Source organism: Physella acuta, unplaced genomic scaffold (assembly GCF_028476545.2).
Source record: "Physella acuta isolate Inbredline_101_S28 unplaced genomic scaffold, ASM2847654v3 ptg001157l, whole genome shotgun sequence".
Classification (NCBI taxonomy): domain Eukaryota; kingdom Metazoa; phylum Mollusca; class Gastropoda; family Physidae; genus Physella; species Physella acuta.
In genome coordinates this window covers 624,418-643,279 of record NW_026732674.1, presented here as the reverse complement: position 1 = coordinate 643,279, position 18,862 = coordinate 624,418, and the positions used below count along the sequence as shown (strand labels likewise).

At 35.7% G+C, this 18,862-nt stretch overlaps 1 protein-coding gene across 1 annotated transcript; it reads right to left on the bottom strand.

Annotated features, from left to right (window-relative positions):
- Positions 1 to 7,615: 7,615 nt before the first annotated feature.
- Positions 7,616 to 12,680, bottom strand: LOC131956537 (zinc finger protein 883-like). Its single transcript, XM_059321043.1, has 2 exons — positions 12,576 to 12,680; positions 7,616 to 10,481 (listed from the first exon to the last, which is right to left on the bottom strand). The coding sequence occupies exon 2, from the start codon at positions 10,447 to 10,449 to the stop codon at positions 8,311 to 8,313; it is 2,139 nt and encodes a 712-aa protein (XP_059177026.1). The 5' UTR covers positions 10,450 to 10,481; positions 12,576 to 12,680; the 3' UTR covers positions 7,616 to 8,310.
- Between the last annotated feature and the right edge of the window lie 6,182 nt (positions 12,681 to 18,862).

Below are 18,862 nucleotides of genomic sequence, written 5' to 3'. Positions count from 1 at the left end.
ATCGAAAATTTGAAAGTTTGTCCCTGGGAAGGGTCTCTATGCCTCTGGGGGGGGGGGGGGTGACACCATTAAGTGCCGCACTGGGTGACACCCAACCTCGCTACGCCACTGGACAAGACTGCCATAATCATCAATACGACATGACAGAAAATGTACAAGCTTTTTTTTATCCATCTGGTTAGTTGCTCTGTTTTATTCTTGAATTAAAGAACATTCGCCTACTCTGGTTCTAATTTGTGGAACAATCTTCTTAATAAAATAAAACTATATGTATGTGAAAATGTATTCGAAACTAAACTAAAACAAAAATTATTTAATGACCTCCTTAATTGTCATTAATTGACTCATTGCAACATGTCTCATTCATCTATTATATTCTTATTCTATCTCATTTTGTATTAAAACTATACAGTGGCGGAACTAGAAAAAATGGGCCACCCCGCAAAAATTTTTTTTGGGCCCCAAATATATATATATATATATATATATATATATATATATATATATAAACACAATACGAACATAGGATACTCATTTCTGGCCTGATCGGGTTTTTAAAAAAAAAATTCAATTAAATCTAATCACAACATGTCATGTGTATCAGTGGCGGAACTAGAAAAAAAGCCCCCCCCCCCCCCGCAGAATTTTTTTTGGGCCCCTATATAGATCTATATGTTACCGAGTCTATTTACTTGTAGTGCCAAATGTTACCGATTTCACTGCTGACAGCGCCAAATGTTGCCGAGTGTATTTACTCGTGCTACCTTTGACCAGCACACAACATCGACCACAATATAGATACTCGGAAATGCAGGTTTACATTGATCTCTTTATTACATGAACCAATAGAAATGCTCCACATAACAATGCATCAATGTTCCACAAGAATACAATGAACCAACTGACCCCCACTCTCCTCACATAACAGAATGCACGTGTCCATAATTCCTATCCTCACATAACACACACGTCTACACCGTTCAATAACCAACTGGGTTCTCTCCCGTTCAGTAACCAACTTGATACTGCCCCGTTCTCAACTGTCGCCTTCCTATTTTATCTCCTCGTATTCGTAATCGTATTCGTAATCGTATTCGTAATCGTATTCGTAATCGTATTCGTAATCGATTCTAATCGTTGCATCAGAATATTAATTGCGCAGCTCTGTCGTACAATCCGATTATTAGACCACCTGCACTGTTGCGTCAGCCCAGTTTGGCCTTGGTCATGTCAAAGTTGACAGACTGTAATACGTTCTTATCGTCCCTGGTAACTCCACTAGTTACATATATATATATATATATATATATATATATATATATATATATATATATATATATATATATATATATATATTTTTTTTTTTTTTTTTTTTTTTTTAAATTCCATCTGGTACACGAATAAATCAGAGGTTTTCCAACACACGAGCTGGCCCCTTTCTAAATCTAGTCCAACACACCAAACTGAGGCTTTCATCAAAACGTTACTAACCGTGTGCCCTGTTTTCCAGAAGTTGAATTAAATGTTAACAATGTCGGCAGTTCATTTCTTGGATCTTAGGGCGCGGGTTTGTCCACACTACCAACTAGACACGCCTAGGCATGCTGTAAATCCCTCGGCGACGGCCCAGGTGTCAGGGGAGTCACGGGGCTCTTGGAGCTACCGGTTACATTACTGCACGGGTGATGGTTGTGACACATTGTTTCTTCCGGCAGAGCTCCCCCCCCCCTCCCCACCCCCGAAAACAGTCTACCCTGGAAGAAACATTCGTGCGACACCTAATTAGATTTAGTCATCGAGTGTTGTAGCGAGACTTAGTCCTAGTGTTGTGGGAACTTATAAACGACTGTCTGTGGGGGCCAACTTGCTCATATGTGATGCGCTCAGGATGACACTGACGCCGGTTGTATTCAAGTAGTAACCTCATCCGCTTATGCAGGATCACGGGGCGCTAAATCACATATTTCCGTTAGGAGTCCCCACTCAAATATGTACAAATGCTAGGCCTATGACAGAAACCTTTGCGGGCTGTACTCAACAGCTTCCCAAGTTTTCATGGCGATTGGGTGAATGATGCAGTAATGCATAATAATAATTAGAGAGAAAAATGTTTTTCACATGTACAACTGTATGTGGCCAGGTCACGCGTTGGATAACCTTCTGATTTAGGGGAGGGGGGGGGGGGGGATTAACAAAAAGCCAGACCCTCACACCCCCCCACCTCAATGACTATTAATAATTTTCAATTAATTCTAAACGTTCTAATTAATTTCTAAATAATTATATAAAAAATAATCTTACCTGTTTTGTGAATTAGATGTGCCTAATACTATGAAAGTAAATTGTAAATTAATATGTGTTGACTAGATCTAGTGCTGTCTAGTGTCTGACAAAATGTGCTGAAGTGGTGAATCGTACGGTTAGGAAGTAGTTCATAAACGATACATTTATCTCCTCGATACTTGTGAGGTTGAGAAAGAGGGATGGGATATGGGTCGGCTCGGGAAAAAACTTGAAAGGACAACAAAACGCCTTGATCTATGTACGTCAGCATCGCCCATTGTAAAACTTACTCAGGGAAGATAATTTGAACTATAGGCCTTAAAAGTTTACTATATTTCTTGTAAAATCAAAAACAAGTAAACGTATATAAAACTGAAGTTTCTAGTATTATATTATTTTTTTTTAAATTATTTGTACGATACAAGATAGTACAGGGTACAAATTCAACCACTATCACAAACACATATTAACATTGAAAAATGTACAATGGATTTCGGGTCCCCTACCAATGCCGCAAATAAGAACCGCGCATCATTAAAGCCCGCTTCATATGTAGCGGCTTATCGTGCTATGGACTTTGTTGTTTTTTTTAAAAGAATTTTGCCGGCGACAGCGTGTGTTTGATTGTAGGGAAATAGAACTCGGCATTGACGATGGTTAAAAAATACAACTATAAATAACTGTTTTAAATATGTAAAGAATTTGTCGACAATTTTTTAAGCCCCTTTTTGGTCCCCATCCCCTGCCCCATCCGCCACAGTACACTTTGGAGGGTCGGTCAAACAGTTACGTGTCCTCTATTTAGCTATCAAAGGAAGGGGGGGGGGGGGGCAACGAGTCAAAGAAGTCACTCAAAATTTGAAGAGTTGCCTATATTTTACACTGTAGTTCGTGTAATGGATTTTATCTTTTGCGGAAGAGCGTAGTATAGTGACTGTAAAATAAAGATAATCGTACCGAACTACAGTGTTTTTCTTTTACAAACCAAATATTAAGGCAAAAATTAAATTCAAAATTAAAAAAAAAAAATTAATTTTGGTCAGCCGTGGGCCCCTAAACGGCTTGCCCCCCCCCCCTCCCCGCGCATTGCGGGGTCTGGCGGGACTGTAGTTCCGCCCCTGTTCATCAGGTAAATGAACAACTACTGACTAGTGTCTTTAACAAAATGTGCAGAAGTGGTCAGTTTACAGTTCATAGACGGTTCGTTAATCTATGCATTACATCTTATTGTAAGAGTAAGGGTGTGGTGAGGGGTAGAAGTGAGGGGTAGGGGGGAGGGGGTGGGGGAGAGTTGGAAAGGGAAGGGGACAAGAAAGCGCCGATAAACATCTACATCAATAGTGCCGACTTTTTCCGATCGTCTAGAAGACCAGGATAGTCGCCTCGCCGCAACATTTCCCCAGCCCGATTTCAAAGCGTACCGGCAGAGTCAAATTTCAGATGCTTCGTCTTTGAAGTTGTCTATATGTCTGCATGGCGGTCTCTCGAGCTATATATAGTCTGTGCATTTTTCTCAAAGACGTTTGCCGACTATCGTGTTTGTTTGTAACTGTAGAAGAAAGATAACTCGACCTCCACCTAATTTTTTTTTAAATTTTTTAAAAATAATTTAGCCAGGATTTTTGTGCCCCCAATTGGTCTGGCCCCCCCCCCCCCCCGCATTGCGGGGTCTGGCGGCACTGTAGTTCCGCCCCTGTTACGAACTTACAATAAATGATCGTGCTCAGGTTTTTTCTTTCTTTTTTATAAAACAGCTTGAGTTGTCTTTGTCGGCTAATACAATCATAGGCGTATAGCTGGTAATGGGGAGGGGGAGGGGCCTTCCCATTTCAGGGTCATTTTCTGACAATTGGCGCCTTTTGAAATTTATGCAACTTAAAAATAAAAAGGCGTTTAAAAGTTACCATTGCAAAAAATAGAAATAATCTATGATTTAAAAAAAAAGCTAAGTGCTTATGTCTGACATAATGGATTTAGATCTAATGTTAGCCATCTGTTTGAGGTCTTGTAAGTGACGAAAACCGTAATTATCTTGTAATCGATTTGTTAAACAAGTTAATAAAAAGTCTAGTGACAATTTAAGCGCAATTTCCTTATGTTATCAGGTGTTGATTGGGGCTTAATACCACACGGCTCTTAACGCCCTCCTTTACCCTATGCATTTATATTGTGTTATTGATTGTTTGTGAGGTAATTTTAATAGTATAAAACCTTTTTCCCACACTCCCAAAGTTCATCCCATTCAGCCATTGCGGCTCGCGCAGTTCGCTGCTAAGCCAACCAGGTCACATGATTTACCCTCCTCCTCCTTCGCCTGCAGCTCGCTGCTAAGCCAGCCAGGTCACATGATTTACCCTCCTCCTCCTCCTTCGACTTCCACTGCCTTCTTTGCTATATAGTACTGTAATGTATTATGTATAATGTAATTTTAAAATGTTTGTTGCCGAGATATGGGCCAAAAATTGCATTTTTCCGAGGTTTTTTGGCTTTTACAGGAAGGAATTCCGGGATTTTTTTTTGGCCCACAATCATCCTCGGAACTTGCTTAACATATTTGCTTTTGGAACTAGTCCTCGATATTGCTTCGCTGAGGAGGAGATACGACTTACAGCTGCGGACATTCCCAGAAATGACGAGTTAATAATCGAAAAAATAGAAATATAAACACATGAATAAACAAACAAGTTAATAAAAAGTCTAGTGACAATTTAAGCACAATTCCCTTATGTTATCTAAAAATAGCTCTGCCAAAAACTGCATTTCTTTTTCGAGGTTTTTTTGGCTTTTCCGGGAAATCCAGGAAGGTATTCCGGGAATTTTTTTGGCCCACAATCATCCTCTGAACATGCTTAACATATTTGCTTTTGGAACTAGTCCTCGATATTGCTTCGTTGAGGAGAAGATACGACTTAAAGCTGCAGACACACATCGGACACACATCCATCCTTGACGAGTTAATAATCGCAATTGTCCGTATGGAATAGTGCGCAATATTATTAGTACTTTAAAAATTTACATTAGTTTTTTGAAAAATCGGAAGTAGCGTAAATTACTACTTCCGGTCAACGGAGATTACTCAAAATTTAACAGAAGGTAGAAAATTAGATCTTTTACACACATGTGAAATTTTATTTATCTATCTGAAATAGTACTCAAGTTATTGGCTTTTGAAAAATTCAAAGTAGAAAAAGTACCACTTCCGGTTATCGGAAATAGCTCAAAAGTTGATACGGATCTAAGATTTTTATAAAAAACTTATATATGAAATTTCATCCTTAGCTGTAACGGTACTCAAGTAATCGTATTTACACACAGACAGAATTGCAAAGCCCAGTTTTTCAGACTGGATTACGCATAAAACCTCTTAATTTTGGTAAATCTGGATTGATAATTTTTGCCCGATTAAAATAAGTCCTCTATACTTCGGATGTGATGAAGGACTGAGGTGTAATACGGTGAAAATTGTTAAAATTTCAAGTGATTTTTGTGGACGATTACAATACTTTCTCTATACTTCGTATATACGAGAAAGTAAAGTAAAAAGATAAATTATACATCAATAATAATCATAATAATAAATTGTATCTTCTGTTTTAAAAATTTAATCATTTTCAGCTACATTAATTAATACATTTTGTTGCTCACTTCAATTATCATAATTATGATTAACTTAATGGGTTATATAATTATTTATACAAAATTTAGAATTACATAAAATGGAATATTCAATATAGAAAAATTTTGAGTAAATATTACTTCAATGATTCAAATTATAATTGTACATTGTTGGTGTCTATTAGTGGTTAGCATTAATTATTGTATGGGTAATGTAAAGGGTAAGAATTTAGGCATCATATTTCCAAAAAACCAAAACAAAGCTAACTATAACACCTAGTACAAGATGATAAATGTGCTATGGAGACTCATGACATCCATTCTTTCCATGAAATGTTTCTTCCTTTGTGTGAATATTTTAAAAAAATATCATGTTAAATGATTTTTAATTAACTTTTTTAACATTGTTTGAATTTCACGTTTACAATATACACACATTTAAAAACATTAGTTACAAATAATACATTCATTTTACTTATCTTCAAAATGAAATGTCTAGATAACATATTAATCATTAGCAATACTTTGTATGACAAATAATACTATGAAGAGTATTATATCCTGTACAGTGTTTCTTCCAGAGTTTTTTTTTCGGGGGGGGGGGGGGGGGGTAGAGATGCCTGGAAGAAACTCTGATCCTGTATGACAAACATTAATGGTGTGTATTTAGCCTCCACAATGTGGTATTAGTACAAAAGCAATAATTTTATATACAGATAATTAAAGACCCTTGTGAAAGAGAATTTAATGACCAACAACACATTCAGGTGGCTTAAGTCCTGAGTGAAATTTTGTGTGTGTAGATAAACTAGACTTACGAGCAAACTTTTTATGATAAATGTCATTTTTTGTGACACACATCACATTCATATGGTCTCTCTGGTAAATGAATATTTTTATGCTCTGACAAATCACCTTTACGATTAAATTTTTATGACACACATCACGTTCATATAATCTATCTGGTAAATGAATCATTTTATGTTCTGATAAATGTCTTTTATGATTGAATTTTTTATGACACACATCACATCAGTGGCGGAACTAGAAAAAATGCCCCCCCCCCATATATATATATATATTTATATATAAACACAATACGAACACAGGATACTCCTTTCTGGCCTGATCGGGTTTTGGAAAAAAAAAATTCAATTAAATCTAATCACAACATGTTATGTGTATGATACTGTATGAGTGCATTGGTCTGTTTTGAAAATCTCTGTTTTCATATATGTTTAATACTTCTAATCACTAAGTCGGCCAAAAGTATATCAATCATGAAGCTTTGTATAAGTAATGGTGTCTCGGTGTTATGTTTATTTTTATGTTTTTTTTTGTATTTATATTATTAATTTTAACTACGTTTCATTTTTGTACTTTACCATTCTTTAGTAATTTTTTTAAAAAAAATAATAAGACCAGTAATTGCTGTTTAATTTGATTATTACAAATCTATTTTTTTAAAAAGAGCTTTCGAGCAACCCTATTTGACTATTTGAAAAAGAGAAATAATTTATGGAAGTGGTTTGAGCGTTTGCCTATCTTTCACACTACAGCTAATGTGTATATTTTAAAGAAAAACACGTCTTAGCTACTATATAACATCACTACAGTATTAGATCTGTCATCTGTTTGTTATTTACAAAACCACTATCAAGGTGCCAGTGACGAATATATATATATATATATATATATATATATATATATATATATATATATATATATATATATATATATATACAAAACACGCTATCATTCGTGTATTTATTTGAGACGTTTGCCTTGTTTTCTAGAACAGTGGTTATTAAACGTAAACAATGTCGGCACTTTATTTCTTGGATATTAGTTGTTGAAGCGTTAGTTTGTCTACACTACCACCGATACGAGCCAGCTTAGTTGTTGAGGCGCCATCTATTCGCTTCTTGTAAGGCTAAGAGCGGGAGGGGAGGTCTGAGAAAGGGACTTAAAAGGGCCAACGAAGTGACGATGTGCTTTTATCCATCAGTACCAAATTTGGGATGGTCTCAATAAGCCGTCTTAATATCTAGCGGCCTCTCGCGCAATTGATGTTTTTTCAAAAGAATTTTGCCGACAACAGCGTGTATTTGATTGTAGGAAAAAGAATATACAAGAGCGTGGGATGGTGTCTATAGAATAAAGATACTCCAACCGCAGCTACAGTATTCTTTTTTCAAAAAAAACCATCAAGTCAAAAATGCAAGAAAATTAATTTTAACTATAAAAAAAAATGATTATGGGCGGCTGTGCCCCCCCCCCCCCTGCATTGCGGGGTCTGGCGGCACTGTAGTTCCGCCCCTGCATCACATTCATATGGTCTTTCTGGTAAATGAATTTTTTTATGTGTAGATAAACTAACTTTATGATTAAATTTTTTGTGACACACATCACTCAATCTGGTAAATGAATCATTTTATGCTCTGATAAACGTCTTTTATAATTAAATTTTTTGTGACACACATCACATTCATATGGTCTCTCTGGTAAATGAATATTTTTATGTTCTGATAGATTACCCTTTTGACTAAATTTTTTGTGACACACATCACATTCAAATTCATATGGTCTCTCAGGTAAATGAATATTTTTATGTTTAGATAATCTAGATTTAAGGGCAAAACTTTTATGACAAACATCACATTCATGTGGCTTGAGACTTGAATGAATAGTTATTTTATGTTCTGATAAATGATATTTCTGACTAAAATTTTTATGGCACACATCACATTCATATGGTCTTTCTCCTAAATGTTTAGTTATTTTATGTTTTGATAAATGACCTTTCTGACTAAATTTTTTATGGCACACATCACATTCATATGGTCTCTCTGGTAAATGAATATTTTTATGTATGGATAATCTAGATTTAAGGGCAAAACTTTTATGACAAACATCACATTCATGTGGCTTGAGACTTGAATGAACATTTATTTTATGTTTAGATAAATCACCTTTAAGACTAAATTTTTTATGACACACATCACATTCATGTGGTCTATCTGGTAAATGAATTTTTTTATGGTCTGATAGATTAAATTTATGATTAAATTTTTTATGACACACATCACATTCATATGGTCTCTCTGGTAAATGAATATTTTTATGTATAGATAAATTACTTTTACAACTAAATTTTTTATGACACACATCACATTCATATGGTCTCTCTGGTAAATGAATTTTTTTATGTTGTGATAGATTATATTTTTGACTAAATTTTTTGTGACACACATCACATTCATATAATCTATCTGGTAAATGAATCATTTTATGTTCTGATAAATGTCTTTTATGATTAAATTTTTTGTGACACACATCACATTCATATGGTCTCTCTGGTAAATGAATATTTTTATGTTTAGATAAATTACCTTCATGACTAAATTTTTTGTGACACACATCACATTTATATGGTCTCTCTGGTAAATGAATTTTTTTATGTTGTGATAGATTTTTTTTTTGACTAAATTTTTTATGACACACATCACATTCATATGGTTTCTCTGGTAAATGAATATTTTTATGTTCTGATAGATGACCCTTTTGACTAAATTTTTTGTGACACACATCACATTCATATGGTCTTTCTCCTAAATGTATCTTTATATGTTTTGCTAAATTATTTTTAATATGATATTTCTTATTACACACAGCACATTCATATGGCTTATTAATTCCAGAATGAATATTTGTGTGTGTAGATAAACTAGACTTTGTGGTGAACTTTTTAGACAAACTAGACTTATTGTATACCTGTTCTAGGTTTATTTTGTTAATCTGTTCACCCTGACTGATCATAACAACTTCTTGCTGATGAAAATCATGACCATATGGATTCACCCTTGTGTGAATGTTTATGTGTTGTTTAACATGATCAAAATGGAAAAATCTTTGACAACACATATCACACTTGTATGTCTTCAGTCCCTTATCATTGATCTGATATTCTGTTGGGAGATTATCATTCAATTTTGCATGCAATAACTTGAGTTGTTTTAATTCATTTTGAAGATCTGATTTTAAAACTGCTAAATTTTCTTTAAAATCAGTTGAATCTGGTGGGGAAGAAAGTTGTTGCTGTGCTTTGAAACCATTTCGTTGTTCATTCTCCAAAGATGAAATTGTTAATATCTCAGGTTTTATATCTTCAAAAATTGAAAATGCTGTTGATATATTTGGTTTCATGTCTTCAGAAGATGAAAATGATGTTGGGTTATCTTGTTTCATCTCTTCTAAATTAAACAAAGGCTTTGTTTTATCAAGATTTTTATATTCTAAAGCTAAAAATGGCATTGTTTCCTCCAAGTATTTGTCTTTAACAGTTGAAAATTGTGTTGATACATTTTGCTTTATATCTTCAGAATTTGAAAAGAGTTTTGATATATTTGTTTGTACTCCTTCTGAACTTGAAATAGCTGATGTTTCATCTGATTTCATGTCCATAAATGTTATGATTTCGTCACTCAATTCCTGTTTAACCATATTTGAACACTCCCAAACTATACCATTAGTGTCCTTTGTGTTTTCCATAGCTTTAGATTGATGAATTATTGCAGAAAAAACTGAAATAAAAATAATGTTGATTAGAAAACCAAATTAAAATTTATTTTTGAAAATATATTGATTGCATTTAAAAAATTTTTAAATATTTATGTCTTAGCTTTACTATATTATTATAACACCATAGAATTTTTTAAGTCATAAAAAAGATCAAAAGGGCCTTATTGAGCTATGATAACATCTGTTTTAATAACTGAAGTGTCTTTTATCAATCAGAAGTAATATGAATAGATAGATTAATAGTTAAAAACAGTGTTCACGCCATAGCACACCATGGTTGGGTGGCACAGTGCACATCTGTTAACGAATATCCCCAGAGTTTGAATCTCAGTAGGGAACCATATATTCATGTTTTCTTTGTCTTTTGCCTTTATTAATGAAAGGGCGACTCCTTATTTTTATAAGCCATATTGTTTTTCTCTATATAATTAGTTACAGTAAAAATCTCATTTTTAAAAAAAAGCACACCTTCAAACTAAAAGAAGCCTGCAAAATTATTAATGCAAATTAATCTAATATTAATTATTAATAGGCCTATTATTTTATCATTTTCTAAATTAATAGTCCTTGATAAGATTTTCGAGAAGGGCTAGGAGTCACTAAATAAGCATTAATATTAATTATTAATCAATAATATTACTATTAGGCTAATATATGTATATTTTGAATATTTTCGGATCTTATATATAAATATAAAAAACGAGCCGCTCCGCTGCGTATCATATGCCGTTATTTAGTTGTTTTATTTTCTACTTTTCAGTAATTCATAATTTATGAATTCGACAGTACCAATGCTGCCACTGAATATATTTGCTTTGAAACACTACCAGTAGCACGTTAAGGACGATACCCCCCCTTTCCCCCCCCCCCCCCCCCGTGAAAGCAGCCTCCTCTAAGTTACCTCCCCTAAGTTTAAAATCGTTTCAAACTAAATTATCTGCCCCTAATAGCCGTCCCTTAACCCGGCTCTACGATTGTAAACATTTAGCGTGAACCACAGCTCACCAGAACATAGAGGGGTGGGGGTGGTAGGGAGCGCGCTTACAGCTTGTTTTCTAGGGTTTCCGAGAAGAGAATTATATATATAGATAGATTGTAGATCTATTAGGCCTACTAATTTCTATTACCTACCTAAAAACCTACATCTACATATTTAAAGTAAGGTATCAAATAGTAACTATCCATTTTAGCTTTAGATATATAAAAAATTATTTTAAAATCAGCTTAAGTCAAAGCTAGTAAATGTGACAGAAACCCTGTCATAGTCCCATAACTTCATAAGCCAATGGCATGATTATAGATACCCGTGTCCGATAATGGAATCATCTTTAAAAAAGGGGTGTTGGGTTGTTAGTAGTATAGTAATCTAACACCCCCTTTTTAAAGAAGATTCCATTATCGGACACCGGTGTAAACATTTGATCGTTACGAAAGCTGGTTCAGATGGCCGCAGGGAAAAAAACAGAGGGGAAAAAAATATCGCAAGTAGCACGTCACTAAAACATGAATATCTCAAATTTAATGCTTAGGAATATAAAATATTATAAAATGATTGATACATATTTATTAAGAGTAGAAAGGCAGAGGAATAATATAGTACTTTGGGTTTGTTGGATGATTTGATTATAGATACCAGTGTCCGATAATGGAATCTTCTTTAAAAAAGGGGTGTTGGGTTGTTAGTGTAGTATTGTAATCTCGACTAACTGTATGGTTAGAAATTAGGGTTAGGCGTATGGTTGGACCAGGGTTGGGGTTAGGGACAGGGTTAGCATTGACATTATCCAGCCATGTGTGTATTTAGTTAACTACCAGTAACCTAACACCCCTTTTTTAAAGAAGATTCCATTATCAGACACGGGTGTAAACATTCTCCCGGTTTGTTTCTGTGTTAAACGGTTACAAAATAGCGCCCAATCTATACTAGATCTAGAAATCTAGATCTATATTCACATATTGTGAAAAGAAAAACACTGAAGTGAAACAGGTTGAGGTTGACTCCTTACATTTAATAGATCTAAAATCTAATTATTTCACATTTTTATTTTAAGTAGGAATTATGTTTTGAGATTTACAAAAATAGTTCATTTATGTACCTGTTTTTAAACAATTTAATTAAAACTTTTCAACATGAAGACTAACGATGTTTTCATCAGATCCAACCATGCTCATTTGCTATAGCAGCCATCTTGTTTCATTTATTTTGTAGGCCTAACCTATTATTAGCGGGAGCAGGGGAAGCCACTCTTATTTTACAAATGGCTGCTGTCCTTCCAGGCTGTTCCCCCCCCCCCCCCCCCCCGAAAATTTTTTACCGTCTCCCCCCCCCCCCCCCGAACGAAATGAAATTTATATTATTTATATAGAAAATGTATACTTTTAACATTGTCTTCCCCCCCCCCCCGAGGAAAGTTTACCGCCCCCCCCCCCCGAAAATTTCAAGTGCTCCCCCCCCCCGGAGAAACATGTCTGGAAGAAACACTGTTTATATATCAAATCTGCTCGCAAACACTGCTGTTTAAAGTTAATTTCTGGCCTATAATGATATATTTAGCCTTTGATTTTGGCTTATTATTCAGTTATCTATAAGGTAAAACTCCATTTTAGCGTATTTTATTCTCATCTTGTCGTTCAACTCCAGATGAGTGCATTGTATTATAATAACCGAAACACAACAAAACAGAAAAACACGATTTAAAAAAAAAATCGAGATTTTTTTACAAATCTCGACGTTTTACACCTCACTGAGTCGGAAAAACATAATTTTGCAATGTTGTCCGTATGTCTGTGTGTATGTGTGTGTGTCTGTCTGTGTGTCTCTAAACACGATAACTTGAGTACCTTGAGTTGATGAACATTCATATATAAGTATTTTATCAAAATCGTAGATCCCTATCAACTTTTGAGCGATTTCCGATGACAGGAAGTGGTACTTTTTCTGCTATGATATTTTCAAAAGCCTATAACTTGAGCACTATTTCAGATAGGTTTTATTTTTTATTTTGGGATCCTTGTTGCGGGACGCGGGTTTGTTCACACTATACCGCGTAGACGCCCTTGAGCGTGCTGTATGAAAGCATTAAGAGTACGTTAATCATCCTCCGCAATAGTGAGGGTGAATATCTTTCGGTGACCGCCTAGGTGTCAGGGGAGTGACTGGTTACACTACCATAGGTAGCCTGGTGCAACCCTTTGTTCGGTTTAATCATCGAACGTAGAGTCCTACCATGTCCCTTTTATAGAATATTCGTGTGATTGGTGTCATCTGTACGCCGGGGGGGGGGGGCGTCGAAAGCCGCCACTGTTGCAGATTGACCTTTAAATCAAGTAGTATCCGTGACTCTAAAGTACGCAGAATCAACTGATCTTTTGCAATCAGATATCCGCTGGGTAACTCGGGCGCCCAACCTTCCCACTACTGAAGCGCTGGAGGACACCCCTAGTTCGATTTAGTAATCGATTTTAGTTTTCGTATCACTCCGTATTGTAATAGATTGACGATAGAAGCATGTGATTGTATATAAAACGTTTATTGGCCTCAACTAACATGATGGAAACGAGAGAGGGCGGAAGTGACGAGACACAAATATATATATACATATAAGGGACATCACTCAAGATAACAGTATAAATATAATACTAATACAAGAAGAGTGAGTTCCCTTGACTTCACAATTCTCACTATATTACATCCCTTTACCCTTAGTAAACACAACACATCTCTCAATAGAACAATTTACAGTATCCTAAAATCACCAAATATATTGTAACATGAACATTATGGTAGATTACATCCTTACAAACAATGCACAATATGTTACAACATAATCAAGATACAAAACAATGATGTCAAAGTCCTTTTGACCTTTAAAATCATAGGTCTAACTTATTTGGGACTTTGATTGTCCTGCTTGACCTTCTCAGTGGCTTTTGATTTGGTGACTCAAGATTCTGACCATATGGATTCTCTATCTCAGGAGGTCTAGGATCTAAATCATTAATTCCAGAATTTAAAATTTTCTGACTCTAGACTACTTGGTTCACTCATATCAACAGAACTTGGTTGTGGAACAAACTGAGTTGGTGTGAACTGATCAGATTTGGTGGCATTGATAGATTCACACTTATTATCTGCACAAGTTATTTTTAACTGGTCTGCATGTCTACGGACAATAAGTCCATCATTTGTTTTTACTTTATAAGACACAGGTCCTGTACATTGAACAATTTGACCTGGTATCCATTTTTCCCTTCTCCCATAATTTCTTAGATACACATTATCATTAACTGCAAATTCTCTTTCAATGGATGCTTTGTCATGATTTACTTTTTGTGTATGTTGATGTTGGGAAACAGACCTTTGAACAGTTGGATGTAGTAGGTCAAGATGAGTTTTAATTTTCCTACCACATAGCAATTCGCATGGTGCAACACCTGTTGTTATATGAGGAGTTGTGCGGTATTTGGCTAAGAACCTGTTTACTCTTTCTCTGAGAGAACATTTGTTACCGGTACTCATTTTTACCATAGCGGTTTTGAATATGCCTACTGCTCTTTCAGCCAAACCATTCCCAGCAGGATGATAGGGTGATGTGGTTATATGCTCAATACCATTTGCTACACAAAACAGTTTAAACTCATGAGCAGTGAAACTAGGCCCATTATCTGAAACAATTTGATCAGGTAATCCTTAAGTTCAATAATGGTATCACTTGCAGTGATTGTGTTCATGATTTTAACTTCTAACCACTTAGAATGTGAATCAATAACAATTAAGAACATTTTGTTCATGAAGGGTCCTGCGAAATCTATATGTATACGTTTCCATGGTTCGATTGGCCAGTCCCAATTTTGCAAAGGTGCTGTAGCTGGTTGATTTGCATGTTGTGCACAGCTTGAACAAAGCTTTACATATTTTTCAATATCAGCATCCATATGTGGCCACCAGAACCACGAGCGTGCAAGACTCTTCATTTTGGAAGAACCAAGATGAGTATCATGTAAAGTTCTTAAAACTTCTTTTTGTAACATTTTGGGGATAATAACTCTTGACCCCCATAGTATACATCCATCTTCTAGACTTAACTCTGTTTTTCTTATTGTATATGGCTTTAAGTCATCATTCACTGACTCTTCAGGCCAACCATTTTTACAGTACTCATATACTTTTATTAAGCACTCATCTTTTTGTGTTTCTCTTTTAATATCATTCACATCTATATTGGAGTTATCCATGATAGTGAAGAGAACAAATACATCTTCTGGTACATAACTAAGGCTTTGGTTTTTTAAAGGTAATCTACTAAGACTATCTGCACTATTCTCAGATCCAGGTTTGTATTTCAATTCATAATTGTATGCAGTTAGTGTGATAGCCCATCTTTGAATTCTTGGTGAGGCATGCTCAGGCAGGGGTTTGTTTTCCCCAAATAAACCTAGCAATGGCTTATGATCTGTAAAGATGGTGAACTTCCTACAAAACAGAAACTTATGAAATTTCTTAACACCAAAAATGATGCTTAAGCCTTCCCTATCTAACTGAGAATAATTTTTCTCAGCCTGGTTCAAAGATCTACTGGCAAAAGCAATGGGTCTGTCACCCTTTTCATCCATGTGGGACAAGACTGCTCCTACACCATCTGGTGAAGCATCACATGTCAAGACAAGTCTTTTCCCTGGGTCATAGTGAGTTAGTAAGGTGTCAGAAGACAAAGCTTCTTTTGCTGTATTAAAAGCAGCATCTTGTTGTTTACCCCAGTGCCAAGTTGCATTTTTCTGCAGCAGCTTGTACAGTGGTGATAATCTACCAGACAGATTCCCTATGAACTTTGCATAGTAATTTATCAAGCCCAAAAAAGCTCTTAGTTGTTGGGTATTTTCAGGTTTGGGTGCTTCTTTAATGGCTTTTGTTTTCTCAGGTTGAGGTCTGAGACCTTGCTTACTTAATATATAACCAAGAAAACTAATTTCTGTCAGCATGAATTGACATTTATCTTTGTTTATCTTTAAACCTTTTTCACCAACTATTTTCAAGACTTTATCTAGTGTTTTAAGATGTTCAGTGTCATTCTTACCAGTTATGTACAGATTGTCAAAGTAAACACAAACATTTGGAATGTCCTTAAAAATACTGTCCATGACAGCTTGGAAAATTCCAGGACTAGATGATATGCCAAAACATAGTCTTTCATATTGGTAGAGTCCTTTATGTGTGTTTATTGTCGTATAGACTTTTGAATCTGGATGCAGTTCTAGTTGAGTGTAAGCATGACTAAAGTCTAATTCAGTGAATTTGTCTCCTCCTGCCAAATTCAAAGAAATTTCCTCAATGTTAGGAATAGGGTACCTATTTAGCTCTATTTGCTTATTCAGTGTAGCTTTATAGTCTCCACAAATTCTTACAGAACCATCCTTCTTTAACACTGGCACAATGGGCGTTGCCCAATCGGAATAGTCTACCTTCTTTATGATGCCATTAGATTCCAATCTACTTAGCTCATTTTCAATTTTATCCCTCATTGCATAAGGCGGAACTCTAGCTTTGCAGTATCTTGGATTTGTGTCTTTAATGCTTATCTTCACTGTTCTATCATTTAGTAATCCTGAATTACCAAAAACACTTTCATTTTCAGATATAACTTTATCTATTGAAGTAAAACTAGATTCTCTTGCTTTGATCACTGAAAATATACTCTCCCAATTTAACTTAAGATCAACTAACCAGTTCCTACCTAGTAATGGTGGTCCATTTCCTTCAACCACAAGAAGAGGAAGTTTAACACTTTGACCATAATAACTTACATGAACCATACACTCTCCTATCACCGGAACATTGTCACCAGTGTATGTTGTTAGACACTTGTGACATGGTTGTAGAGGCACTGATCCTCCAGTGACAGCGTCAAAGTCCTTCTTTGTGATGACTGTTAGAGATGCTCCAGTGTCAATTTGGAAGCTGATGCTCTTACCGTTAATATTAACTAGTACATTGATGGGAGCATGACTTATTGATTTCACAGAGAACAGGTTGAAATCCGGCTGCGAATCAGTTTGAGCATTTTCACAGGTAGAGTGGTTCATTGGTTGGGTTAGGTAGTCTTGGTGAGAGTTAACATAGTGCTGCCTTTGGTTGCGGTACTGTCTTGACTGGCTAGATTTAGCAACAGACGAAGACTTTGCAAAGCAGGCCTTGGCAATGTGACCTTGCTTACTGCACTTATAACAAGTTGCTAATTTGAACTTGCATCGATGAGATGCATGGGGACCTTTGCATCGATGACATTTTTGATAATTATTACTAGATTTAGATCTAGGATTTGAACGTGCAGGCTGTTTAGCATAAGTTGAAATGCTCTGATGGGGTTGGTGTTTGTTGACTAACCTGCTGTTTACTGCATGGATCCCTGAGGGTGCTAGAGATCTCGCCGCCTCAGATGACTGCTGGAATGAAGTTGCAAGTTGTATTGCTTTTTCTAATGTTAGATCTGACTCGAGCAGCAACTTTCTTTGAACATCAGGGCTGTTTACACCTGTCACAAACTTTTCACATAGTCTGTCAGACAGCGTTTCTCCAAATTCACAGAATCTACTTAAATGACGTAAAGCAGCAACATATTCTGATATTGACTCGTTTGGTTGACGAGTCCTACCGTCAAATCTAGCTCTACACAGAAACTTTGATGGTACAGGCGCATGGTGGTCTGTTAGCAGTTTGCTCAGCTCGTTAAAGCTCTTGGTAGTTAGACTAGCTGGTGCGAATAAGTCCTTTAATAGCCTAAATTGTTGAGGCCCTATGACTGTTAACAAAACAGCTCTCTTTTTGGCTTCTATCATCACGTCGTTAGCTTCAAGGTAAAAGCTTAACCTATCTAGATAATCATGAATGGTTTCATCATTCGAATCAAATTCTTTTATTTGGCCATACAGCGCCATTATTCTAGAAATACTTAGCCAATATGCTCTAGCAAGCTCCTTTTTAAGTAAGCATATGCTCTTTCTAGTGGATTATTTATCCTCGTCGCCAGATGTAATAGATTGACGATAGAAGCATGTGATTGTATATAAAACGTTTATTGGCCTCAACTAACATGATAGAAACGAGAGAGGGCGGAAGTGACGAGATACAAAAATATATATACATATAAGGGACATCACTCAAGATAACAGCATAAATATAATACTAATACAAGAAGAGTGAGTTCCCTTGACTTCACAATTCTCACTATATTACACGTATCCCTAGCGTATGGCGCTCGTTAAAACGAATACCGTGTTACATGACCGCCGGGGCGCCGGCTAATGCGCCTATGCAGTTAGATTGCTGGATCAATTAGTAACGCTGACCCGATGCGGCGGACACCCAATAAATGGATAGCAGGGTGCA